Here is a 22,054-nt window from a genome sequence, read left to right as displayed (position 1 = left end):
GGGCGGCGATGGCTTTGTGGGACCTAACGGTTTTGGTTATCCGTCAGGGTTTCGAAACCCCAAGCCTTCTTCGACCACTAACTCGAAGCCTCTCTTCAATCTTCATCACTGGGTCTTTGGCAATGGAACCCAAAGCAGCTGCAGTTATTGGGGACGAGTTAGTGGTGGCTTCCATCCAGTCTGAGGGCGGTGATGATAGTGAGCAGGCAGTCTGAGGGCTGCAGTTAAACTTTGAAACTTCATTTGTTTGTACTTTGTAACTTTGAAGAAGCTATGAAGTTTGGATGTTATTCTATTCATTTTGTAGCTTAGTTTGTGATTTGTATAATGTTATTTTCTTCTTATAAACCCAGAAAGCTCAGAAACATGATGAAATTGTGGAGAAAATGAAGGTAAGCAAAATTGGACTTTTGGGCTCGAAAACCCGACAGGACCGGCCTTGGCCTATTTGATCCGGTCCTTCACGGTCCCTATAACTGAAAAACATTATTTGAGCCCGACTAGAAAAAAAAGGCTTGGTCCAGGATCTAGCAAATTGACATGCGGTCTCGGTCCGTGCACAGGCCTAATACAGTGTACTTGCAGAGAAGAATCGTTGTTCCATTTGGGATTTTTCTTTTTCCACAAGTCAAATATTCCATTCTCTAGGCTACATAATGAAAATTAGGGAAAAGAGATGTGGGAGTTGGTTGGTTAATTGTGTATCAAATTAATAGTGACCACACACCCTTTAGTAGATTCCCCCTTGCCCAAGAAACCATTGCATAACACTGGTGATTTGGTCTCTAAACTTGAAGCCCAAGATATGGGCGGTTGGATACTAGGATCAAAGATTCCATTTGTCATCAATTTTCATTAAGACTTGTCTTAACCAAACTTCCTGCCACAATATTAGAATTTATGGGTTGCGTGACATTTTTGTAGAGCATATTATTAGGTTTGTTTATCATCACACTCTTGACCATAACACTGAATTGCACCACTAGAATACAAAGTGCCATCTGCCTCTTTTTCAATTCAAAGCTTAATGATGACCGCCCTAATGCAAATTGTCCACACTACACCACACGATGGAATTGTTTTCAGATAAGTCATTACGTGCTTCTTTTTATTTTCTCTCTCTCTCTCTCTCTTGTAAAAAAACAGTAATTATGGGTTCAAGCGCATACTATGTGTTTCTTTCTTTAGGTACCAGTACAAAGAACCTTTGGGACCTCAGTATCCGACCTTTGAAGGAACAATAAAAATCGAATATGTCCTCCAAAATCTTTGTTTTTGAACTTTTGAGACATACGTAAATGTACGGAAATCAAAATTTATCAATAAAAGATATATAAATAACTTCTTTTCATAATTTATCTAAATTTTTATATCTACAGTAACATCTTATATTCATCATACAATTTCTCAAAGTGACTTGGTCATTTCTCATTTCAAGCCAAGACACAAAATTGTACAAGTCAGGTACTTTGATAAGGATTTGTCTAAGTTCAATACATAGATAGACTAGAGATAGACTAACTCAATGATATAGACTAATTTGAATTTGAGATCAAGTCAAGTTAGTCTATTTATACATCATAGAGAGTCGGTGTGACTTTGTATCAAAGTCTAATCTACATGATATTAGTATATACCGTATAATTTTCTCTAATAAATATATACACTAACACTCGACAAGTATATAACCAAATAGTACGTCCACTGCATTTCCATTTACAATACTCAAAGGGCAAACTAGCCACATTTCATATGATAGATTTTCTTGACAACCCTAAAGTAGAAATAGACCAAACAAATTCGAAAAATGTGCATCACACAAATTACATTGGCATTTCCAACAACAAGAAACTAAATTAGACACATCACATCAGCAGCCGGTGACAAGTCATCACATGACAGTGCAGGCAGCTGGGTTTTCATCACTGAAAGCCGTAGTGTACCTAACTTCGGTGGAGCTCGCACGTGCGAGTCCCCCCCCGGACATCTGCTGGTCGCCTCGCACGTACCCCGCCGGAGCCTTCTTGTCGTATACCCCCTGTGCGTAAGGGTGGTCGACGACGTCGTACGGCACGTACGGCCAGATCTCCACCCTCTTGCCCGTCCGATGCGCGACGCGTGCCACCACCTTCTTCGGCTCCACGTATCCGGTCACCGTCAGCTTGCTGGCCTTGCGGTCTATGTCCACTTGTGACACCCCCTTCATTCCCTCCACCGATCTCCTCACCTTCCTCTCGCACCCTTCGCAGTCCATCTTCACCTTAATCTCCACCGTCTGAGATTAAAATCAAATAAACAAGGTTTACGTTAGTATGAGCGGCAATGCACACGTGGCGGATTCTCATTGGTTTGTACTGGGTATCCAGCTCTAAAGATAAAAGCAGCAAAAGAAAAACGGAGACAGCTTTATATAAATTCTGTGCCTTTTTTGTTTTTTACAATCATTCTGTTTCACTTTTTGACTTGCTAAGATTCAAAATGAAGCTTCTCTTTCTATACAAGAACAGCATGGATCTAACAAAAATCTGACCTAATTGCCTGAGATCTGCTGGGTTATAAGCATTTTCAAGAGTTTGGAGCTCAAAAACACTAATAAAGACATGAACTTTGAGAGCTGAAACACTTTTAGAGGCTTTAGAATGAAGTAAAATACCTGGAAATTCTTTCGCTTCTTGTGATGACCCGCACTTGAGCAATCAAATAGATTAGAAAAATGATCTAGAGCACCCATCTTAGCTTTCGATGCGACACAGATTCAGAACCAGATAGCAATACCAAACAATTTATAGAAGAACTTGGACGATTTTTCTAACTCAGATTTGCGGAGAGAAAAATAACTGATTGGAGTATGGAGAGCTGGACAAAGGAGTCAGTTGGTAGCTCTACTTTTATAAGCAAAGAAAATAATATCTGGGATCTTTTTATTTTATTTTCTTAATTATTAAGTCCATCGGGAGAATCTGGGTCGTCGGTAGTCAGTGACTCGACTATGATACGGTTTATCGTCCTGGGTTTCCGACACGTGTCCCTCTAGGTACAGTGTGATATTATCCTACGGGGGCGAGAGGATTTGAAACGGAACGGTGCTATCTATTCACCGACCATGAAGGTCCCTATGGGGTTTGGGTTCACATCGGATTTGAGTCGCACGCGCCTGACGGGAATTTCGAGATGTGTCCGTCCCTGGGTCGCTTTAGTGGTGGTGGGAACGGGAGCGAGGACTGACAATACCTTTAGAAATGGGGCCCGGCGAGGTGTGCGGTTAAATGTGTGGTGGGGGCCGGGTTGAGTTTGATGGGTAAGGCCACCGCATGGGTGGCGCGTGTTCACGCGTCTTCTGTACAGTGTTGTCGTGATGGGCATCTTTGGTGGGCATATGCCAGACCAGCTGTTTGGGCTCAAAATCCAAAGCTGTGGTCCAACTGTCTTCTCCTTTGATAAAACATAGTGATATCCATCTATTTACATATGTATTTTTCTCCAAAAAAAAAATATAAAATAAAATCTATTTACTTATGCTAGTCTCAAGATATCAAGATAGAAACTTCTTGTCCAAAAAAAGATAGAAAGAAACTTTGTACCTCACATTTACATTTACAGGGTAGAAACTCTCAAACATGTACGATAAGATAATAATGAGGTGAAGTTGACTCAAGCATATATAAATCTCTTCATGGATTCAGAGTCACTATTTAATTAATATGCCGACGTGTCATTGTGAACGATGTTGGCAATAGTTAGTCGAATTATGAGTCTCCTTAGTCTGTGTGACCAATGTTCCTGCCTCATGGTGTACCGGAGATATAGCAGCTCCATTAATTAGGAAGTTTTGTTCAGACTTGTTGGTCTGACATTATGAGTGGGTCATTAATTAGTGGCCCTTGATTGTATTGTTCATACCACTTGTAACACTTATGTATGAATCAACTTATTTAATAAAAAAATTAACAATGAAAATTGATGATAATATAGAGTAAAAATACGGGTGTGAATAGGAAAGTGTGGAGAAAGCTAAATTGCGAATCATGCATGGAGGAAAAAGTCATGAGGCTTGTTATTCTTTTATTACGATCAATGATAGAATTAAATTTTCAAACAACATGTAATACGTCTGAATAAATCACCTAAAAATATAACGTGTATTAGATGAATGCATGAAATGATGAGATACATAAATGATTACTAGCTCGTTCTTCTTGGTTCTTTACATGTTCACCATTGTTATCAAGTTGAGTTCTCCTTTTCCATTCTAATTGCATTGATATGATCGAAAGGTTGCAGGAGTGTGTACATTCAGCGCGCTCTCTCAGCACTACTGGATTTTCTTTGATTAAGCAATATGGAAGTCGCTTTACAAATATACAGACGTTCTTTCACAAGTAGCTTTGAAAACTTACACGCTAAGTTTTGGATGATTAATGTGAAAGGACTTCAAACCAATCTGATTTAGAAACCAGCTCCAATACAGTCATATGTTTGTTTTAAGGTCTTAGCAGAGCCAAGTGTGTCTGTGGATTAAAAAAGCTCGATCCACACACACACACATATAGGTCGCATCCTGTGAGATCGAATCAGCTAGACTGCTAGAATATTATTCATGAACTTATAGCAGCAGGTTTCATACTATAAAGTATCTATAACTAAATAATCTTCTTAACTTCGAAGTCTTTTATTAATCTCTGCATGTGCATGGCAGTTGTGCTAATCGATCTTTATGATTTTCAATACCAGATCTCTGCAGGGGCTCTGGCATGCATGTTTCGTTGACAAAGATATATACATGTTATTGCTTCGAATTACAGACATCTAGTGTTTCAATTAATGGCAAGGCCTATATATGTTATTGCTGGGAACTTTACAGATATATAATACTATTATTCACCCTTTACAAATTAAAAAGTGTATCAGTACGTACCGATCGATCTTCTATTTACTAAGTTGCTGGAAATTAAGTACCGGTAACATGGTTTTTATAATGGTAAATTGTGGAGATGCCTTGACGTCTAGATCTCTATGCATGCATATTTATTTGATTTAACAAAGAACCTAAAAACCCTAAACCCTTGATTCGAAACTGTGAATAATCCAAGCTAGAACCCTGCCCAGATTATAAATATATACAATGGGTAGGTTTCAGATACCATTATTTCTTGTCGTCTTCAACCTTTCTTCAACGCCTGCATATAATATATAGCAACAGCGAACAGTTAATGTTTCCATATGAAGGTGCATAATGGAACTGCTTTTGGAATATTTAACTTGTCGGTGTCAAATATATAAGCCAAATTGTTCATCCTTAGACAAAGATCTAGTGCCCCTCTGCTTACTACACCCACCACCAGACTCCAAGAGTTTAACTGTATACTATCCCTCCAAGAGAAACTCGGTGGCATGGTGTTCAAAGAACCACGTACCAAATAATGACTCATTTCACTGGTAATGCTTTCACTTGCAACATGAATCTAAGAATATATGACGTATTAGATAGAGCTGTTGTTAATGCTTCTTGGTTACAACTTATCCCTTGGTCTCTCTTACTCTAGACTTCTAGTTTTCAGGTTTATGGCAAATTGGCAATCCTTATAAGCAAGAAGAAGAACTACATGCATTAAAGCTGTCCAATAGACTTATGCTCATGACAGAGATCCTATTCATCTTGAAACTGAAAAAGACCTTGATGTTCACTTAACATAGGATTTCTCATTTTCTCTTGCTGAGAAACTTTCTGGCAACAGAAGGCTAGAGCAAATTGGCTGTTTTGGTGACAAGAATACTGTTAGTCCAATATTTATATGAATGGCATTTTCTAAGCGCAACAATCGAGAGTCAAGTTTTCATATAATAATTTTTTACTCTTGGATCCCTAGAAGAATGGAATGTTTTAAGCTTCATGCACAACTCGATCTCATCAATTATGTATGTCATGCATGCATATGCATGCTCTGGTCAAGTGTTTACGACTAAACTTGTCATTAAATCCTATTGTATGATGAAAACATATTTTTAATCCTAATGTGCTAATTTGCGAATTTCAAAAATTTCTATCCAAAAATTAAACATTACTTAAATTTATTTATGAGATTTTCTAAATAAGGATTTTATTTTAATCTATAATTTTTATAAGATTGTTTTAATTCCTTTTACTTTAAAATTTCTAGCTTATTTTTTCATATGTGTGTGTGTGTGTGTTTGTCTTAGGGTTGTTGAGAGTCCGTGAAATATCAGAATATTTGATCGTTGCCTTATTGAGAGCTTTTTGCATTTATCTTCATAAAGCATTGAGCTAAAATTTCATGGGTGAAAATTCTTCATGAGCTATTCCTTGTTTGGCTCGTGGAGGATTTGTTAAACAACGACAAGCGTGACCTGTAGCCTGTCATTATACCGATATTGTCTCAACTTAACCACTCATTAGGTGTTAGGTTTTAATCACAAAATGTCTCAGTACAATTAGGTAAGAGCCACCCACTTATAAGTTATTTTTTCTTTTCGTCACTTTTTCAATGTGGGATCTTTCCTCTCCAACAGGGTTATCAAATCTCAAACCTTTTGTCAAAAAGTTTTCTGGCTTCATGCTTCTTGTGTGTTGATAGCTCATGCATGGTTTGTATCTTGAGGTGAATGACAACTGAGTTGAGAGTTGTGTCATCTCAAGATTGACAAAGGGGATCAAATCTACTCATTAGATTTTGACAAGACCCACCCCGAATTCCACCCTGGAATCCGAAGTGGCCCTGCGGGACCCACCTTTAAAGGAGATTTATCAAAAATTTCGGCATAACCTCCCTTAAAAATGGATAACCCAAAATCCTGCGGAAAACAAAATTCACTTCTAATAATCCAACCACAACTCCTGGAGCCACCCTGCTCCCAAATTCCACCAATCCCATCTCAAAGCTAACAACATCAAACATAATCTCCAAAATGTACAAGTTACTACAATCACCAAAGTTAGGTCATAGACCTCAAATATAATTCATACAAGTTTGGGTCACACATCCCTTAGTAATCAGAGCATTCTAGGAATATAAGTTTAACATAGAGTACAGTAGGCTAAATAAATAACCTACAAAATATGATGACGGAAGCGGATGGGGTCACTATGGCTCACTTCAGAACGCCGAGCAGCAACACTGAAAACTGGGCATTTGAAACCGAAGGGCCCAGGGGGAAATACATAAAAACGTTAGCGTGAGTGGACAAAAATAAAAGATTTTTAAACCAAATGGATTTTATACTTTCCCATATTTATTTCTTTAAAATTCCCGATGCATGTAATGATCAACGAAAATAAAACAAAAGGAGTCCCACTCATGAAAGCCGACTAGCCCCGCTAGTCACAAACGAATAAAAGAAAAGGTTGAAACTCCGATACTCAAAGAAATAGAACCAGCCCCGCTAGCTAAAATAAATCGGACTAGCCCCGCTAGTCGAAAATAGTATAAAGAGTAGGGGAAGATGATAGCCATATGAGTGAGCCACCCAGGCTCGGGTGATAGCCTCCCAGGCTAAAGTACTCCCATTACTCCCGTAATATACCCTTACGCCACTATGTGTAGCGATAGGATACTGGGCTTTAGAATTACTGTCACAAAGACAGTAACCAGCGCCACAAAGGCGGAGGGCTTCGGTGATCCCATCACCTCGCCACAAAGGCGGAAGATCAATGCTAGCAATGATAGTAGTCACCCTAAGTATGGCATAAGAAACTCGAAAACCAAGTAAAACCACAAATACATAAAGCTTCCCCATATCCAGTAAAAGAATTTCCCATGACGTGTCCCACACGCCAAGATAATCTAAAGTTCGAAATAAATAGGAGATAAATAAGTATAAAGATTTACTCCATCGAAATCTCATTAAAAAAATCACAAATCACCGAATATAAATAAAATATAAATAGTATAAATCCGGAAATCCCATCGGAGATAAATAAATAAAGGAAAATAAGCATAATCCAATGACGTGACCCCGCACGCCATAAAACCTTCAAATATTCAAATAACCAAACCCTTCCTGAAATTAACCATATACTCGGGAAATTAATACTATAAACAAATTATAAACTCGGAATCAATTAAATAAATGCATGCATCATTCTTTGAAAAATAAAAGTCCACTCACAATATATGCTCAATCCTGACGTCGCTCGGTATTTTCCTCGTACGAAGACTCCTCTTGTCCTGTACGAATAGCACTCGTAAAAATACATTTATAGGACGACAATTAACTTTACGATAATTAGAAATTGAAATTCATAACGTCCCCCCCCTTCCAAATCCAACTCCTTAATTCACAATAAATCCATCCACAATATTCCATCAATATCCATTCATCAATAAATAAATTCTAGAGTGAATTCGAAAGAATTCAGGCGATCGAATTCATGTAAATCGTTAATTAATCAATTAAACTCAATTCGTAATTCCTCCGATTTCCACCAAACTTCATGTATAAACTTCTACAATCGTTAAGGGATTTATGGAGCCAAAATAGAAAATAAATTGCAGCTCCACGCGCCACCCACAGTGGCTGCGCGTGGGGCCCACGCACCACCGGCCAACCACCACCAATGGCCACCAAATTTTGGCAGCACCTCCTACTCAACATGCCTAATCTCTTTCTCAACTACAACAAGTGCCAATTTTGCCTAGAAGAGCTCCAATTAAGCCGGTGAAAATTTTCCAGAAAAAATTCAAGAACCCTAGGATCGGGTTTGATCGATTCGACCTCCACACTGCAAATTGAGAAGCAAGACCTTAGGGGAAATCATCTCCAGCAAAAACCCGACCTTCGACGCCGGTCTGGTGACCAGAGAAGGCCGGAATCGCCGGAAATCGGCAAAAATCGCAAACTGAAACCATTACCTTCCTGGCGCGAAATCAAGCTTCTCCTGCCAAATCTTCACAAAACTCCACCGCCAATGTGTCAAGGGGGAGGAGACGAGCCTGGGGGTAGCCGGATTCCGTCGTGGGTCGGCCGGTGGAGGGAGAAATCGGAGGTAAACCAGTTCGGGCCGAAAGGGGAAGGGGTCGGGGGAGAAGAGAGAGGGAGAGTTACCGGGTTTCCAAAAATGGAAACCTACAGTGGTAACTTTCCATATTTATATTTTTGTTACCATGAACAGTAACTTTCACATTTTAAGCTATAACTTTCATATACAAACTCCGATTTTTACGTACCACATATGCACGCGCTCGGTTTAACGTCCTCTACAACTTTCATGAAGGAAATTTTCTCAAATTATTAACTCATAAAAAGTCAATTTTTAACCACCCCCTAAACGTTAAAATTATAACCGCGAACGGTAACCATAAAGAATTTCATGTAACTCAGTAAAAAGGGTATATCAGATGTGGGGTGTAACAGATTTAGTAGCAAAGACAAGATGAAGCTGCCTTTGTAGTAGGAGACTAGTAAGTACGAGTTTATGTAAGATTCTTTATATACTAATCTTTTTATAGTGGATTGTTCATCGGCATAGTGATCACAATTGTTTACCTCTTTAGATGGTTTTATTGCGTCAATAAATCTTGTGTTATTTGTGATGATTTTACTTTTGAATGGTTTGACAATTTGAGAAAATCATAACATCTTCAAAAATATTGAGATTAGCATATTCGATATTCATGTTATACTGCAATCGTGTATTAAGATGACGCAGTCGGAAAAGTAATCCTAGGTTTACAAGTAATAAACCTAAACAAGAATTTTGGAGTCCACCAGAGATGAATGAGAAAACTTTCAATTCGATTGATAATTTGACAAAAGATAAGTTCTGCAGCCGTTTAAGGTTGCTTATATATGGGAAACCCTAGGGCGACTAACTGAATTCCTAAAGGCCACAGGTTTGTTCCAAAACAAACTAGGAAACTAAAAATTCTGAAAAATAGTAAATCGCAGTTTTGAGGCCCGAAACGATCCCAAAAACCCGAAAATCTCACACATCGTGGTAAAGGGACAAGTTTTGTTCCTGACATTGTTCCCTTTCCGAAAAGGTATAGCAATCATGATTCAGACACCGAATGCCAAATTTGCAGCAGACCAAGTTTTCCTTTTGATTGATCGAGTTGTTCTTCGATCCTTCTCGCCATCCGTTCTACATCATACGATGTGAACGAGTCTGCACTCCTAAAACGATTCCCAAAGTTATTAGTACATTGACTCAGTTCTATTAGTTTGGGAAATACATATCCATTCTGTAATTCCAAACACATCCTACTTTCACACAGACTTTTAATCAAAACTTGAAAGAACCGAGAACAAAATTTAAAGATTCAAAATGATAATAGACTTTGGATCGATGTCGACCCTGTTGAAACTTCTCATATTTTTTAATACTTCTCATAACCACCATTCGAAACTATCGATCAACGATCTAGAATCCTATCTAAACCAGATTATAAATAGATGCATGGCAAAGGGTGGGTAGGATCAGATCGATGCTAGTATTATTTCTGTCGTCTTCAATTAACCTTAATTTCTTGTCGTCTTCAATTAACCTTAATTTCTTGTCGTCTTTAGTGATAAGCTGTTATATGTGTTGCAGCTCATATACCTTTATTTTTTGTATCCTTTCCCTTGATACAACGAGCAAGTCAAGACCATTTGAGTACTTGAGTCTTACAAGTTTAGTTGTCATCGGTGCCATAGTCAAGGTTGATCATTGATGATACAGAAGTTATTGGTTTCCTTCTGTCAACAACAATAATTCCATGACGCTCCAAAATGTTGGAGGGAGCCGGATTCCTTCGCTTCAAGCTGGGGGTTATTGCATCGTTCACATTATGGGGAGGATTCAGTCACATCATGGTGAATTAGATTATATGCATTGTTCTTTCAAGATTATGTGCTATTGTTAGTGTTCATAATTACTGTTAGTGTTTCTTCTATTTGATTTCAATAAAGAGTCTTTTTTCTTTGTTGATGTTATGGGTTCAAACTTCTCTGGATAAACATATTGTACTATACAAAACAAATACATCAGTGTTAATATGGGACTGCTCAATATGAGGTGAGTGAGCAAAAATCTTGAGCACATTCCTAGAACTGCCAGAAAATTTGTCTCTGGTCCATAATTAAAAGCACTAATGGAAGCTTCAGCAACGTGAAATATTCACAATACTATGATCCTGAACTATATTATATTAACAAACAATTAAGGGAAAAAAAATGCAATGTTTTAATGTGTCGGTGTCCGTATGTATTAACTATAGATAGATAAACATGCATATATGAGCCAATGCTCATCCTCTGAGAGTCTGAGATCTACCACTTCATATCATTTCACTCAACTAAATTGAGCGCAACAAATTCAAAGCCGCCACAAACTTGGGCCTATTCCAGTCTATCAACAGTAAAGACCGGATCCAGTTTATGATTTTTAGTTTAATTTGATGGTTCTATTATGTTTTTGACTTTTTTCTGTCATAAGAGATGAATTGAAATTAGTGGTTTGATTCTGATCCAATTGGCTATGCTTCTATAGTTCTATTATTCAAGGTAAAGCCATAGATCATAAATTGTTATATAGGATATCAATTCTTAATTTGATGATTCTAGCTAAGACCATCGTTAGTGTGGCTCCAGGTGGTTTTTCAAGCTCCTTGGGTGTGTTTTTCAACCATCTTCATAGATATCGTAGTATCAACTATCAAGACGTTGGAACTTGGAAGCAAAGTTCCAATCCATATAGTTCAATCATGTATTATTTCTCGAGGGGAACGTGTTAGCTGAGATATTTCCTAATCTCTCACTTTTGAATATTACAACCACAGTCGTGGCTGGTTTAACAAATTTTCTCATAAGCATGTCTAAAACATCCCTCAAAAACTTCATTCCAATGTATTCTAGACATCGATCAAGACGAAATTATCGATTTTAATTCTATGTCATTTGAAGTTAATTAGGATTAGCCTAGCCCGGTGAGATATATGTGTCTAACGATTTCAGTAAACTACATTCATTTTGCCCTCCTCCGTTATAAAACCAATTCAATTTCGGTAACCAATTGTACTTCTAGTGTGATGCAATCCAACTTCTTCATCGCTTTTTTTGTCACAAAGCATATATTCTCACACGCACACTATGAAACATGTAGTAAACTTTTGAGATATTACTTATAATTTTGAATACTCCAAAACTCATTGGTGAAGTCATACGTGTTCATTGCCAACTCCCCTCTGTCAATGTGTTTGCTGAATATGGAGACATCTGGTTACTCTTTGTGCAAGTTCTCCGTGCAATTGGGAGTGGCAAGGATTCTATATTTGCATTGCACCGATATGAGTTAATTTGGCACAGAAATTGTTCAAAGCTCCTTACTAAAATTAGAAGTCAAATTGGTGATCGAGAATTGAAATTCAATGCAATATACTACATGAAAATCATGTAGAGTTGGAGCAATGCAATCGGTTACGACGTAGGAAAGGAGAGGTAGGCTTAGCTCACAACGCACGTCAAAGTTAGAAATCAAGCACGACCATAGACGTGTTGAATTGCTCTAAAGGTTAATAAAAATAAAAGATGGAAATTGATTTATGGTCCATTACGTACATACTTGCTGCCATGAAATTAAGCAAAAGCAAAAGCATATTGATTCGGTGAGAACGAAAACAAAATGCATGATGCAGTCAAAGATGGATGGATGATGCACCGAAAAGCAAGATATACGTCTGGGAACTGGGAAAACCTTACGACCTAGCTACTTCTAGAAAACTAGTATGCTCTGTTTTTTCTCGCCTCCATTGATTGCGTTTGATCGAGTTGTGTGGTATATCAGCCACCAGGGAAAAAAGGACGACAATACTTGACGCACAGGACCAGAACCGTTTGGAAGTTTGAAGTTTGAATTTTGAATAGAGCTGCAGCATGGGTTCGAAGTAAAGGAGCTTCACATGAGTAGCGTGTTATGGATCAGTGTGGGTAGGTCTCCATAATAGTGCTGGAGCAATAACCTGAATACCTGACATACATGTATGGACATGATCGAGATTACATTATTATATCTGAACTGTTTCCTGTTTATGAGGGGAGCAACATGCAGCCAAGTAACTAGTAACTGATCTTCCATATTGGGAACTATGGACCTCTTTACAAACAGACGTGCAAATACATTAATCAGTCTTCAATTTACTACTTTACTCTGGTCAGTAATCAGAGGTGGTCAAAGTCTGTGTGTGAAACTGAAAGTTTTGGCTCAGTTAGTTCTTTCCTCGATCGTAAGGGTGAAACGCGTTCAGTCTTGTGGTTCAAACATGTGCGCACAATGTGATTACTATTTGATCAGTTAGGTAAGAGTTTTTTTTGATGACATCAATTAGGTAAGAGTTGGAGATTGGTCTTGTGATCGGACCCATTTCAAATTTTCAATGACGAGATCGATGAATTATGTAGTTTATATAGTTGTCTTGCATGAATTTGACTTGTATTTGCACACAATTTATAAATATATTATCTAATTTCTTCTCATAGATGTTGAGATTTTAATTATTTATTTGTTATTCTATAAAATTTGAGAAAATTTGTCTGAAATATCTAGAAGAGTCAATGAGATATAGATTTCTTTTTTCTTTATAAGCATATTTCATATGTAATGTCCGACAAATTTGATAATTTCTTTCTTTAGTTTGGTGTTTTTATGATTTTTTTTTCTTTTCACATGTAGTTTTCCATTTTCTTTTTTGTTGGCCATTTGCCGGGAAAAGAAGAGTGACCTAACCTATCATTTCATGCAACAACTATAGAAATTGAAGTTTCTTGGTTGTAACCTAAGTACCTCGATCTCACAATCATATAATTTCGTCTAAAATAACTTTGGACCAATCTCCATATGTCTTGATAATGACTATAATACGCATTGATCTATAGAAACTGGACTTGAAAGTTGAAAGAGATCATTGATTATTCACCAAGAAAAAGTGCATTGAAATTATATATAGCTTTTTTCTCCATACTTGTATTATTAATTTCTTGCACAAAGGTCACAAAAAGACATGGCTGCCGCAAAAAAAGGGACAAATAAAGCTTGACTATTTATTATGAAAGCCTGACCTAGATAGCTTAGCTTATCCAGGTGCATCTGGACTTTATATTAAAACCAACCATATTTATATAATGCACATAATTCCCATCACGATTGTCCAGAGGACCACCACAAATTAGTAGTGTGTCGACTACCTATTCAAAATTTCAGGTCATCAATTGAGGCTTAAAAGGATAAGACTTCCTACAAATCACACCCCCAATGCCTCTTTATTCTCTCTAGTCGGTTTTCATCGGCTAGGAAACTCCCATGAACCAACCACCGCTTTAATTTTGTGGTCCTTTTGGTCTTGGCTCGATCTAATCAAAGTTCTCACTCATCCGAAGACTTGTATTTCATTAATCCACGTAAAAACGTCTATTTTCATTGAACTAAAAGTGTTCTTTGAATTTTTTTCATACGGGTTCGGTCGATCTTATCATTCATGTCTATGTGTTGCCTATCAATAATGCAATATTGCAATTGCCTAGAATTGAGACTGAGAAAAACTATATAAGTTAGGTGTAATTCATGTAATAGAAAAATATTATACTCAAAATTTCATAGTAACGAAATCTAGGCTATCATGTCAAAAAGTAGAGTTGAATTTATTAACTATCTAGAATTTCATTCAAGTCTTGACCAAGTATATGACTCATGATCATAATGAGTTTGCTCATTTTAATCTATGTACATGTTCAAATTAAATTATTTTTTAAATGAATATAATTTGAATTGCTATAAAAATATTTTTAGTATGAGAGACGATCATTATTAATTTACATGTACTTCACTTGAATAAAGAAGAAAGAGAACACGTCTGATTTTATCATGATCTTTACAGTATTTTAATTCATTATAATAAGAGCAACTCCAATAACTTTCCCATAATTTATGTATTATAGGGAAGTAAAAGTCAAACTTTTAGCCTCTTTTTCTACTCCAACTCCAACAGATTCTCTATTTTACAACAATCTCTAAAATCTCCATATGCTTCCTTAAAATTTTAGAGTTTGCTGTAAATATAGGGAATTTGATTTTCTCTTTCCTCACTTTCCCTAAAATATGGATAGTTAGAGCAACTCCAACAGTTTCCCTATAATTTTTGTATTATTGAGAAGCAAAAGTCAAACATTTAGCCTATTTTTCTTCTCCAACTCCAACTGATTCCCTAGTTTACAGTAATCTATAAAATCTCCATATTCTTCTTTAAAATTTTGGAGTTTGCTGTAAATATAGGAAATTTGGTTTTCTCTCTCCTCACTTTCCCTAAAATAGAGATAGTTATAGGGAATCTGTTGGAGCAAAAGAGGCTTATTTTTCCCTAAAGTAGAGAAAGATCAAAATATAAGAAATCTGTTGGAGTTGCTCTTATAGAGAATCTGTTGGAGCAAAAGAAACTTATTTTTTCCTAAAGTAGAGAAAAATCAAAATATAGGAAATCTGTTGGAATTACTCTTAGTAAACATATAGTTAGATCATTAAAAGTGATTTTTCTTTATCTTTACTCGATCATATTTCTTGTTAATGATGGTTAGAGAATTTCACATTTACTTGGATGCCACCTTTTTCACCGAGCTCCTAAAATTTCTATATCTAATCGATCACTACCAAATTTTTTCCTGAACTTTTATCATCTCCTGGTGCCCCACTGCAAAGATCAAAGGAGGAGATTTGGCTTTGCCCCCCAATTTGGGGAAAGTGCGAAACCCGGGGCAGGGTTGGGCATGCAGTGTTGGAATAGCAGCTAGCCCTGAGTTCACGTCCATATCACTTTGCCGAAAGCAGGCAAAGCAGGCTATAGCTAATTAGCTATAACAAACAAACAAATAGAAGCGGTTGGGAAGTTGCAGGAACCATCAGAGACTTTTCCGCATCAAAATTATATACCATACTCTCGCCTCGCTCTGCCTTTTTGGATTTTTCCTCTGCACACACCTCTTGGTCTCCTCAGTCTTCTCAGAGACTCAGAGTCACTCAGATCCTCCATGATAATAAGTAAACAGGGTCAGTCAATGGAGTATGAGATGCGTTCACATGGATTGTGCACCATTCTACTACCCAAAAGAACTCAAAGGGTCCACTGCAATCAATAGCAACTTTGGTTTTTTTTTTTTTTTTTTTCTGCAGGGTAAAAACAGAGTAACTGTCTGGGTTTTTGGGTTTTTAATGCCTTGCACAGAAGAAGTTGTGGTTTTGTTTAGTGGGTTCTGTTGTTGAGAATAGAGAGCCTGAAACTGACCTAAATTAGTGCCACATCACTGCTATGCCGGTGGTTAAAGGGTGCATGTTGAAACTATTTACAGAGTGAAAGGGAGTGCAAAATTAATTTCATTTTCCTTGGTATTACCACTATTTACCAGCCCAAATTCTTGTAGAAAGGAATTGGTAATCTTTTTTCGGTGAATAAGAGGAATCCGTAATCAAACATATTGGTTTTGGGTTGATGAAGTTTTCTCATTTTCACTTGGGCAATCTCGTTATGACATGATAACAGGTCTCACATGCATAAACAATAATGAAATTATAATTATGTTATAGATAATTTATAGTTACATTAACATTGTATTTCTCGCGTAATTGTAAAAATTGGTCTTCCATATGCATACTACATTATCATGTGTTGTGATAATGAAGTTGCATATAACGTATTGCCAATGATTTAATAATCTTTGCATAACAACAATACTATTCGTATTTTACTATTTCAATACGCACATAACCGCTTGCAAGTGTGCGAGAAAAGGAGAATGATTGCATGAATAATATTTTCCATAATGATTCATTAGCCTCATTCAATGTTCCATTTAGAATCTTACTGACAATTTCATTTCATAGTTTAATTTGTTCTGTTAGCTTTCCATGTACTAATAAAGAATCTACTAAATAACACATATACTATTTTCCTATTACGAAAAAATAAAACGCCTTTTTTAGAATACCAACACCGTTGCATGAATTGTAAATGCATGAATGTGATTTACCAAAAAATCATTCAGAAATCAGAACAGTAGTCTAGTTCCTAGAATTGTGGATTATTTTTCTTTATAGACCATTTGGTGACTGACAATCAAGCTTTCAAAGTCTCAATCAAACTCTGCATTCCGTGTAGGAAAAGTTGTAGGGATGGAAACACGTTTTCCTTGATGGTAAAACTATATCAAATACAAATACAAATACACCAAATATCCAAAAAGTGAGTTTTAAGTGTGTTGACCAAGTAAAAAAAACGAAGAAGTTATTATTGACCTGTATTTAATCCTGGAAAAGATATGCATGTAACACCTTCCCAATACTAATCAGATTCACACAATTCATAGGATACACACCTCATGTTTTGCTGTTAAAATCATAATGGAGAGAAAATTAAATCACATAAATTTTCTTAAAAACATAAAAATGGGTAGGTGAGGTGTGTAAATTATGAGCCAAATCTGTACGGTATTAAAATTTTACTCTTCCAAGAGTTATAATAGGAAGAGAAATAAAAGGGTGTTCTCCTATTCTAAGCCATTCCAGAGGAGTGACCAAACTGACAAAATCAAATAAATACGATGATGGAGGAAGGAAGCAAGGGAAAGGAAAACTGACTCGTTCACAGGGCCTCTCACTCTCACCCACTTGGAATTGAATTCTGCGTTTGTTTTCTTGTTTTCTAATTCAAAAACAAAACAAACGCACCCTCTTCCTCCTCCTCCTCTGAAATCTCTGACCGACCCGATAGTTTAGTCACAATATCTGCATGTAGTACGTTTTTGTTTGTTTTCAGCCCATTGATGTAGAGCAAAAAGAGGCAACAAAATCCTCGAACTTTAATTAATATAAAGCACAGAGAAAATTAGAGAGTGAAGCATCCTATGCCCATTTTTTACCTTTTCCCAATTTTCTCTATTTTTTTATAAACTCGGTTTTGTGGGTCTGCCTCTGTTATATATATATATATAGCTCCTGCTCGCCCACTTCTAGCCCACCACCTTTCTGCCAAAATGAAACATTGAGAGAGAAAGCTCGAGAGATCTGTGAAACATTGAAAAAGAGTTCATCTTTGTTCTGATTTTGGGTGTGGTTTAGAGTCTAAGATCATGGCTATTGAAGCACAGTTGTATTCAGAGAATCTTGGGTTTCCGATGTTTGGCTCACAATCGCAGAATTTGATGGTGGACAACAACAATGGTTGTGGTGGTTCTGGCGGTGGGTTTAATCAGTTCTGTTTCAATGTCCAGCAGAAACCGCCGCAGCTACTACAATACCAGCCACCACCGATGAATCCTGGTGTGCTTGTCCCAGCTTTGCACAACAACAACATCATGGCGTATACTCGACAGAGTATTGCAGCTCAGGAAGCCAAGCAAAGACAAGAGATTGATGACTATCTCAGATTACAGGTTAGAACCCATTTTTCAAGAACAAATTTTTTTGTTTTGGTGTTGAGTTTTCAATTTTTCACCCAATTTGCTTTTACTTTCATGATTTTAGTCCTTTTGGGTTTTTGCTCAATGTCCATGTTTTTGTTTTTTGAAAGCAGAATGAGAGATTGAGATTGGTGCTACAAGAGCAGAGAAAGCAGCAACTCGCAATGTTGATGAAGAAAATCGAATCCAGAACAGAACTACTATTGAAGCAAAAGGATGAAGAAATAGCACAAGCGGTGAAGAAGAGAATGGAGCTCGAAGATTTCTTGAGGAAATTGGAGGCTGAAAACCAAGCGTGGCAAAGAGTGGCTCAGGAGAAGGAAGCCGTGGTTGTGTCCTTAAACAACACTCTTGAACAGTTCAGAGAGAGAGCCGCTTGTGGTGCCATGGAAGATGCAGAGTCTTGCTGTGATAGTAAACAAGAGGAGGAAGAAGAAGACACAGGGGATTACAGAGGAGGCTTTAATAATGGCGTGAACGAAGAGATAAAGATGATGGTTTGCAAAGGCTGCAATTCTAAAAGGTCGTGTGTCTTGTTCCTCCCCTGCAGGCATCTTTGTTCATGCAAAGCCTGTGAGGCTGGCTTTGATGCTTGTCCTGTTTGCACAACGCCAAAGAAGGCTAGCATAGAGGCATTGATTTTCTAGGCTGATTTTCTGGGAAAAAGTGGGAGAAAGAAACAAAGAAAAGGAAAAGAAGAAAAGGGTTTTGAAGGATTTGGAACGGTGATGATGGTGGTGCCATTAATGGGCGAAACAGAACACTGAACAGAGCCAATTTCAATGCAATGCCAGTGGTGCAAATGGTTTTTTTCTCTTTCTTAATTTGCCTTTTTGTTTTGTTTTTTGTTTTCTCCTTTTTAGGGTCTCTGAGTTTAGGTTTAGTTTGTGAGTTTTGAACAATCAAAGACCAATTGGACAGGAAATACAGAACAGAGGGCATCTTTTCCTTTCATGGAGATGTCTTGCTTGCTTTTGCCTTTTTGAATGTTGTGTTTTTGTGGTTTTATTCTTGTCATGGTGGGATTGATTTGATTATTCATATCAATCAGATTGTACAAATTGGTCCAATTATTTTGCCTTTGACAGGAGGAGGATAGCAATTTCAGATGAAAACAACTTGTCATGCTAGTAATTAATGAGTCTTATTCAAGTTCTATGTGCTTGATTAATAAGGATTTATATCAGGAGTCAATGAACAAAGCTAATAAGGAGTAGATTAGATTATGAAGCTTTGAATTGGATCTTTTGCTTGTTTTGTCAAAGATTTGTTAAATGACAATATACCATTGGAAACATCTGATTAAAAAAGAGAAGTCAAGTTTGCATTTGATGGGGATGAAATTGTGGGTATTCGTTAGGTCGATGAAATTGTGGGTATTCGTTAGGTCCAAATATGTGTGCATCTTAATTGTCAAGCATAAAATGGTCCATCTCATTCCCATTTTAGGTAGCTATCCTAACCTCATGTTGACATGTTCACGCAAGAATTTTGTTCTTTCCTATGCATTAAGAAATCATAAGGTACTAGTTCTAATAAATAATTAGTGAAAGTCCTAGAAAATCATAAGGTACTACCTCTCTTAATCACTAATGACAACTGTGATTTAAGAAGCCAAATATGCCAACAGAGGCATCTCTTTTTCATATTATAATTGATGAAGTAGGGTTGTGATATTAGTAATTGAAGGTGGTAAATACAAGGTGAGAGAGTAAGCGTTGATTGGAGATTTCAGTGTGATGATCCTCCTAATTATCTAGTACTTCCAACTCTACAGCAAATACTTTCTTTCTTGTTTGTATTGATTTTTTTTCTTTTAGTGTGTGTTCACGTGTGATATTTTGCTCTTGTTTCTAAAATCGTAACTTAAGTAATTAGTGGGTTTATGTTTGCTAAAAGTAATTAGCAGTTGGATTTTGGATATATATATAAAACGAGAAAGATTAAATGGATGGTGACTCAGGGTCTCAGGGAGATTTTGATCATCATGGTGATGGTCTTCCTCCTAAATATCTAGTGCTTCCCAGTCGTAACCATGTATTTGCACGTGTGATATTTCGCTATTGTTTCTAAAAATGTTTATATTGAACAAATACATAATAAATTTCTAAATGGTAAATTATTTAGAGTGTGAAAATTTAGATTGAAAGTACATTAATATCATGGGTTCAAGCCTACTTTGATCCATACTCCAAATACTCGAGGTTAAGTTACCGGAGCGAATATCGTTGGCAATGATAAAACCCAAGTGAAGGGTAAAACCAAACAGAGAGTAAATTTACAGATTCCCCGGGGGTGTATCTGTAATTCAGGCTCAAACCAAATTCTGGAACCTTCCGCATTTCCCACCAAACGGCGTCGGGTCTTTCATAAAATGAGCAACGAATCCTGACCGTCAAATAGTCTACTATAAAATGAGTGAGGGGCTAGGGTTGCTCTTCGCCATTCTTACTCTTTTACTGTTAAAACCCAAATTTCCAAAACCCTCTCAGCGCTACACTCAAAACGATGTCGTCTCAGAAGAAATCGATCACCCTGAAGAGCTCCGACGGCGAGAGCTTCGACGTCGAGGAGGCGGTGGCTTTCGAATCGGTGACCATCAAGAACATGCTGGAGGACGTCGGCGCCGAGAATGCGATCCCCTTGCCCAACGTCACCGGCTTAATCTTGGGGAAGGTGATCGAGTACTGCCGGAAGCACGTCGAGGAGGGCAAAGATTCCGACAAGGATAGGGCCGGCGATTTCGTCAAGCCCGGCGACTCGCCTCTCAAGGCTTGGGACGCCGATTTCGTCAAGGTCGAGCAGAGTGTGCTGTTTGACATCATTTTGGTTAGTCCGTCTGAACTCATTCTTCAATTTCGCTTCTTCATAATTAGGGTTTTGATGAAATTTTAGGGTTAGGGTTTGCTGATTAGATTAAAGAGGGGTATTATGGTCACAAAGAATACGGAATTTTTGTTTGTTACTTGTATGTAGAAGTATTGGTGATGCGAATTTGTCAAGATTATTATTGTGTTACTATTTGATTCTTGGTTGTTTGTTCTTTTCTTGGGTTCTATTCAATTTTGTTAGGATTAACTTTTATCATTGACATTTAGATTCTGTTTTTGTTGATGTGTGGGATTGAGTTGTGATGGGTTGAATGTGATTTGCAGGCTGCAAACTATCTGGACATTAAGGGGCTGCTGGATTTGACGTGCCAGACTGTGGCAGACATGATCAAGGGGAAGAATGCAGAAGAGATTCGCAAGCATTTCAACATCAAGAATGACTACACTCCAGAGGAAGAAGAGGAGGTTCGGAGGGAGAATCAATGGGCATTTGATTGAAGCCAAGGGCTGTCTATTCATTGTTGATAATGTGAATGGTAGGAATGTCGATATAACTACGGGCCGATCATTAGGGTTTTTGTGAAGTTTGCTTTTTGTTTTAACAATGGAGTGGTGCTGTTAGATTGCTTAGTGTTTCGAAGATTTGCAAACCTCTTTTGTTATCCTAATATGATGCAGTTTTATTGCGTTAGTTTTCAGTCTTCTGGCTTTGATATTGTTTCTAGATATATGGTTGCACTCTATGTTTTAAGCACTTGAAATGCTGCAACTCTGAGCTTTGAATGTGT

The 22,054-nt window shown here is 37.3% G+C and overlaps 3 protein-coding genes across 3 annotated transcripts; 2 read left to right on the top strand and 1 right to left on the bottom strand.

Annotated features, from left to right (window-relative positions):
* Nucleotides 1–1,683: 1,683 nt before the first annotated feature.
* LOC112174515 (heavy metal-associated isoprenylated plant protein 26) lies at nucleotides 1,684–2,873 on the bottom strand. The gene is made up of 2 exons (XM_024312295.2): nucleotides 2,654–2,873; nucleotides 1,684–2,275 (listed from the first exon to the last, which is right to left on the bottom strand). Exons 1-2 carry the CDS (start codon nucleotides 2,729–2,731, stop codon nucleotides 1,892–1,894), a joined length of 462 nt encoding a protein of 153 aa, XP_024168063.1. The 5' UTR covers nucleotides 2,732–2,873; the 3' UTR covers nucleotides 1,684–1,891.
* A 15,084-nt stretch (nucleotides 2,874–17,957) lies between these two features.
* Nucleotides 17,958–19,438, top strand: LOC112172417 (probable BOI-related E3 ubiquitin-protein ligase 2). Its single transcript, XM_024309748.2, has 2 exons — nucleotides 17,958–18,408; nucleotides 18,549–19,438. The coding sequence occupies exons 1-2, from the start codon at nucleotides 18,106–18,108 to the stop codon at nucleotides 19,080–19,082; spliced, it is 837 nt and encodes a 278-aa protein (XP_024165516.1). The 5' UTR covers nucleotides 17,958–18,105; the 3' UTR covers nucleotides 19,083–19,438.
* A 1,418-nt stretch (nucleotides 19,439–20,856) lies between these two features.
* LOC112172701 (SKP1-like protein 1A) lies at nucleotides 20,857–21,992 on the top strand. The gene is made up of 2 exons (XM_024310157.2): nucleotides 20,857–21,264; nucleotides 21,591–21,992. The coding sequence occupies exons 1-2, from the start codon at nucleotides 20,944–20,946 to the stop codon at nucleotides 21,762–21,764; spliced, it is 495 nt and encodes a 164-aa protein (XP_024165925.1). The 5' UTR covers nucleotides 20,857–20,943; the 3' UTR covers nucleotides 21,765–21,992.
* The last annotated feature ends 62 nt before the right edge of the window (nucleotides 21,993–22,054 follow it).

This window comes from Rosa chinensis, chromosome 6, assembly GCF_002994745.2.
Source record: "Rosa chinensis cultivar Old Blush chromosome 6, RchiOBHm-V2, whole genome shotgun sequence".
Classification (NCBI taxonomy): domain Eukaryota; kingdom Viridiplantae; phylum Streptophyta; class Magnoliopsida; order Rosales; family Rosaceae; genus Rosa; species Rosa chinensis.
Note: the sequence above shows the minus strand (reverse complement) of the source record. Positions and strands in the feature narration are given on the sequence as shown.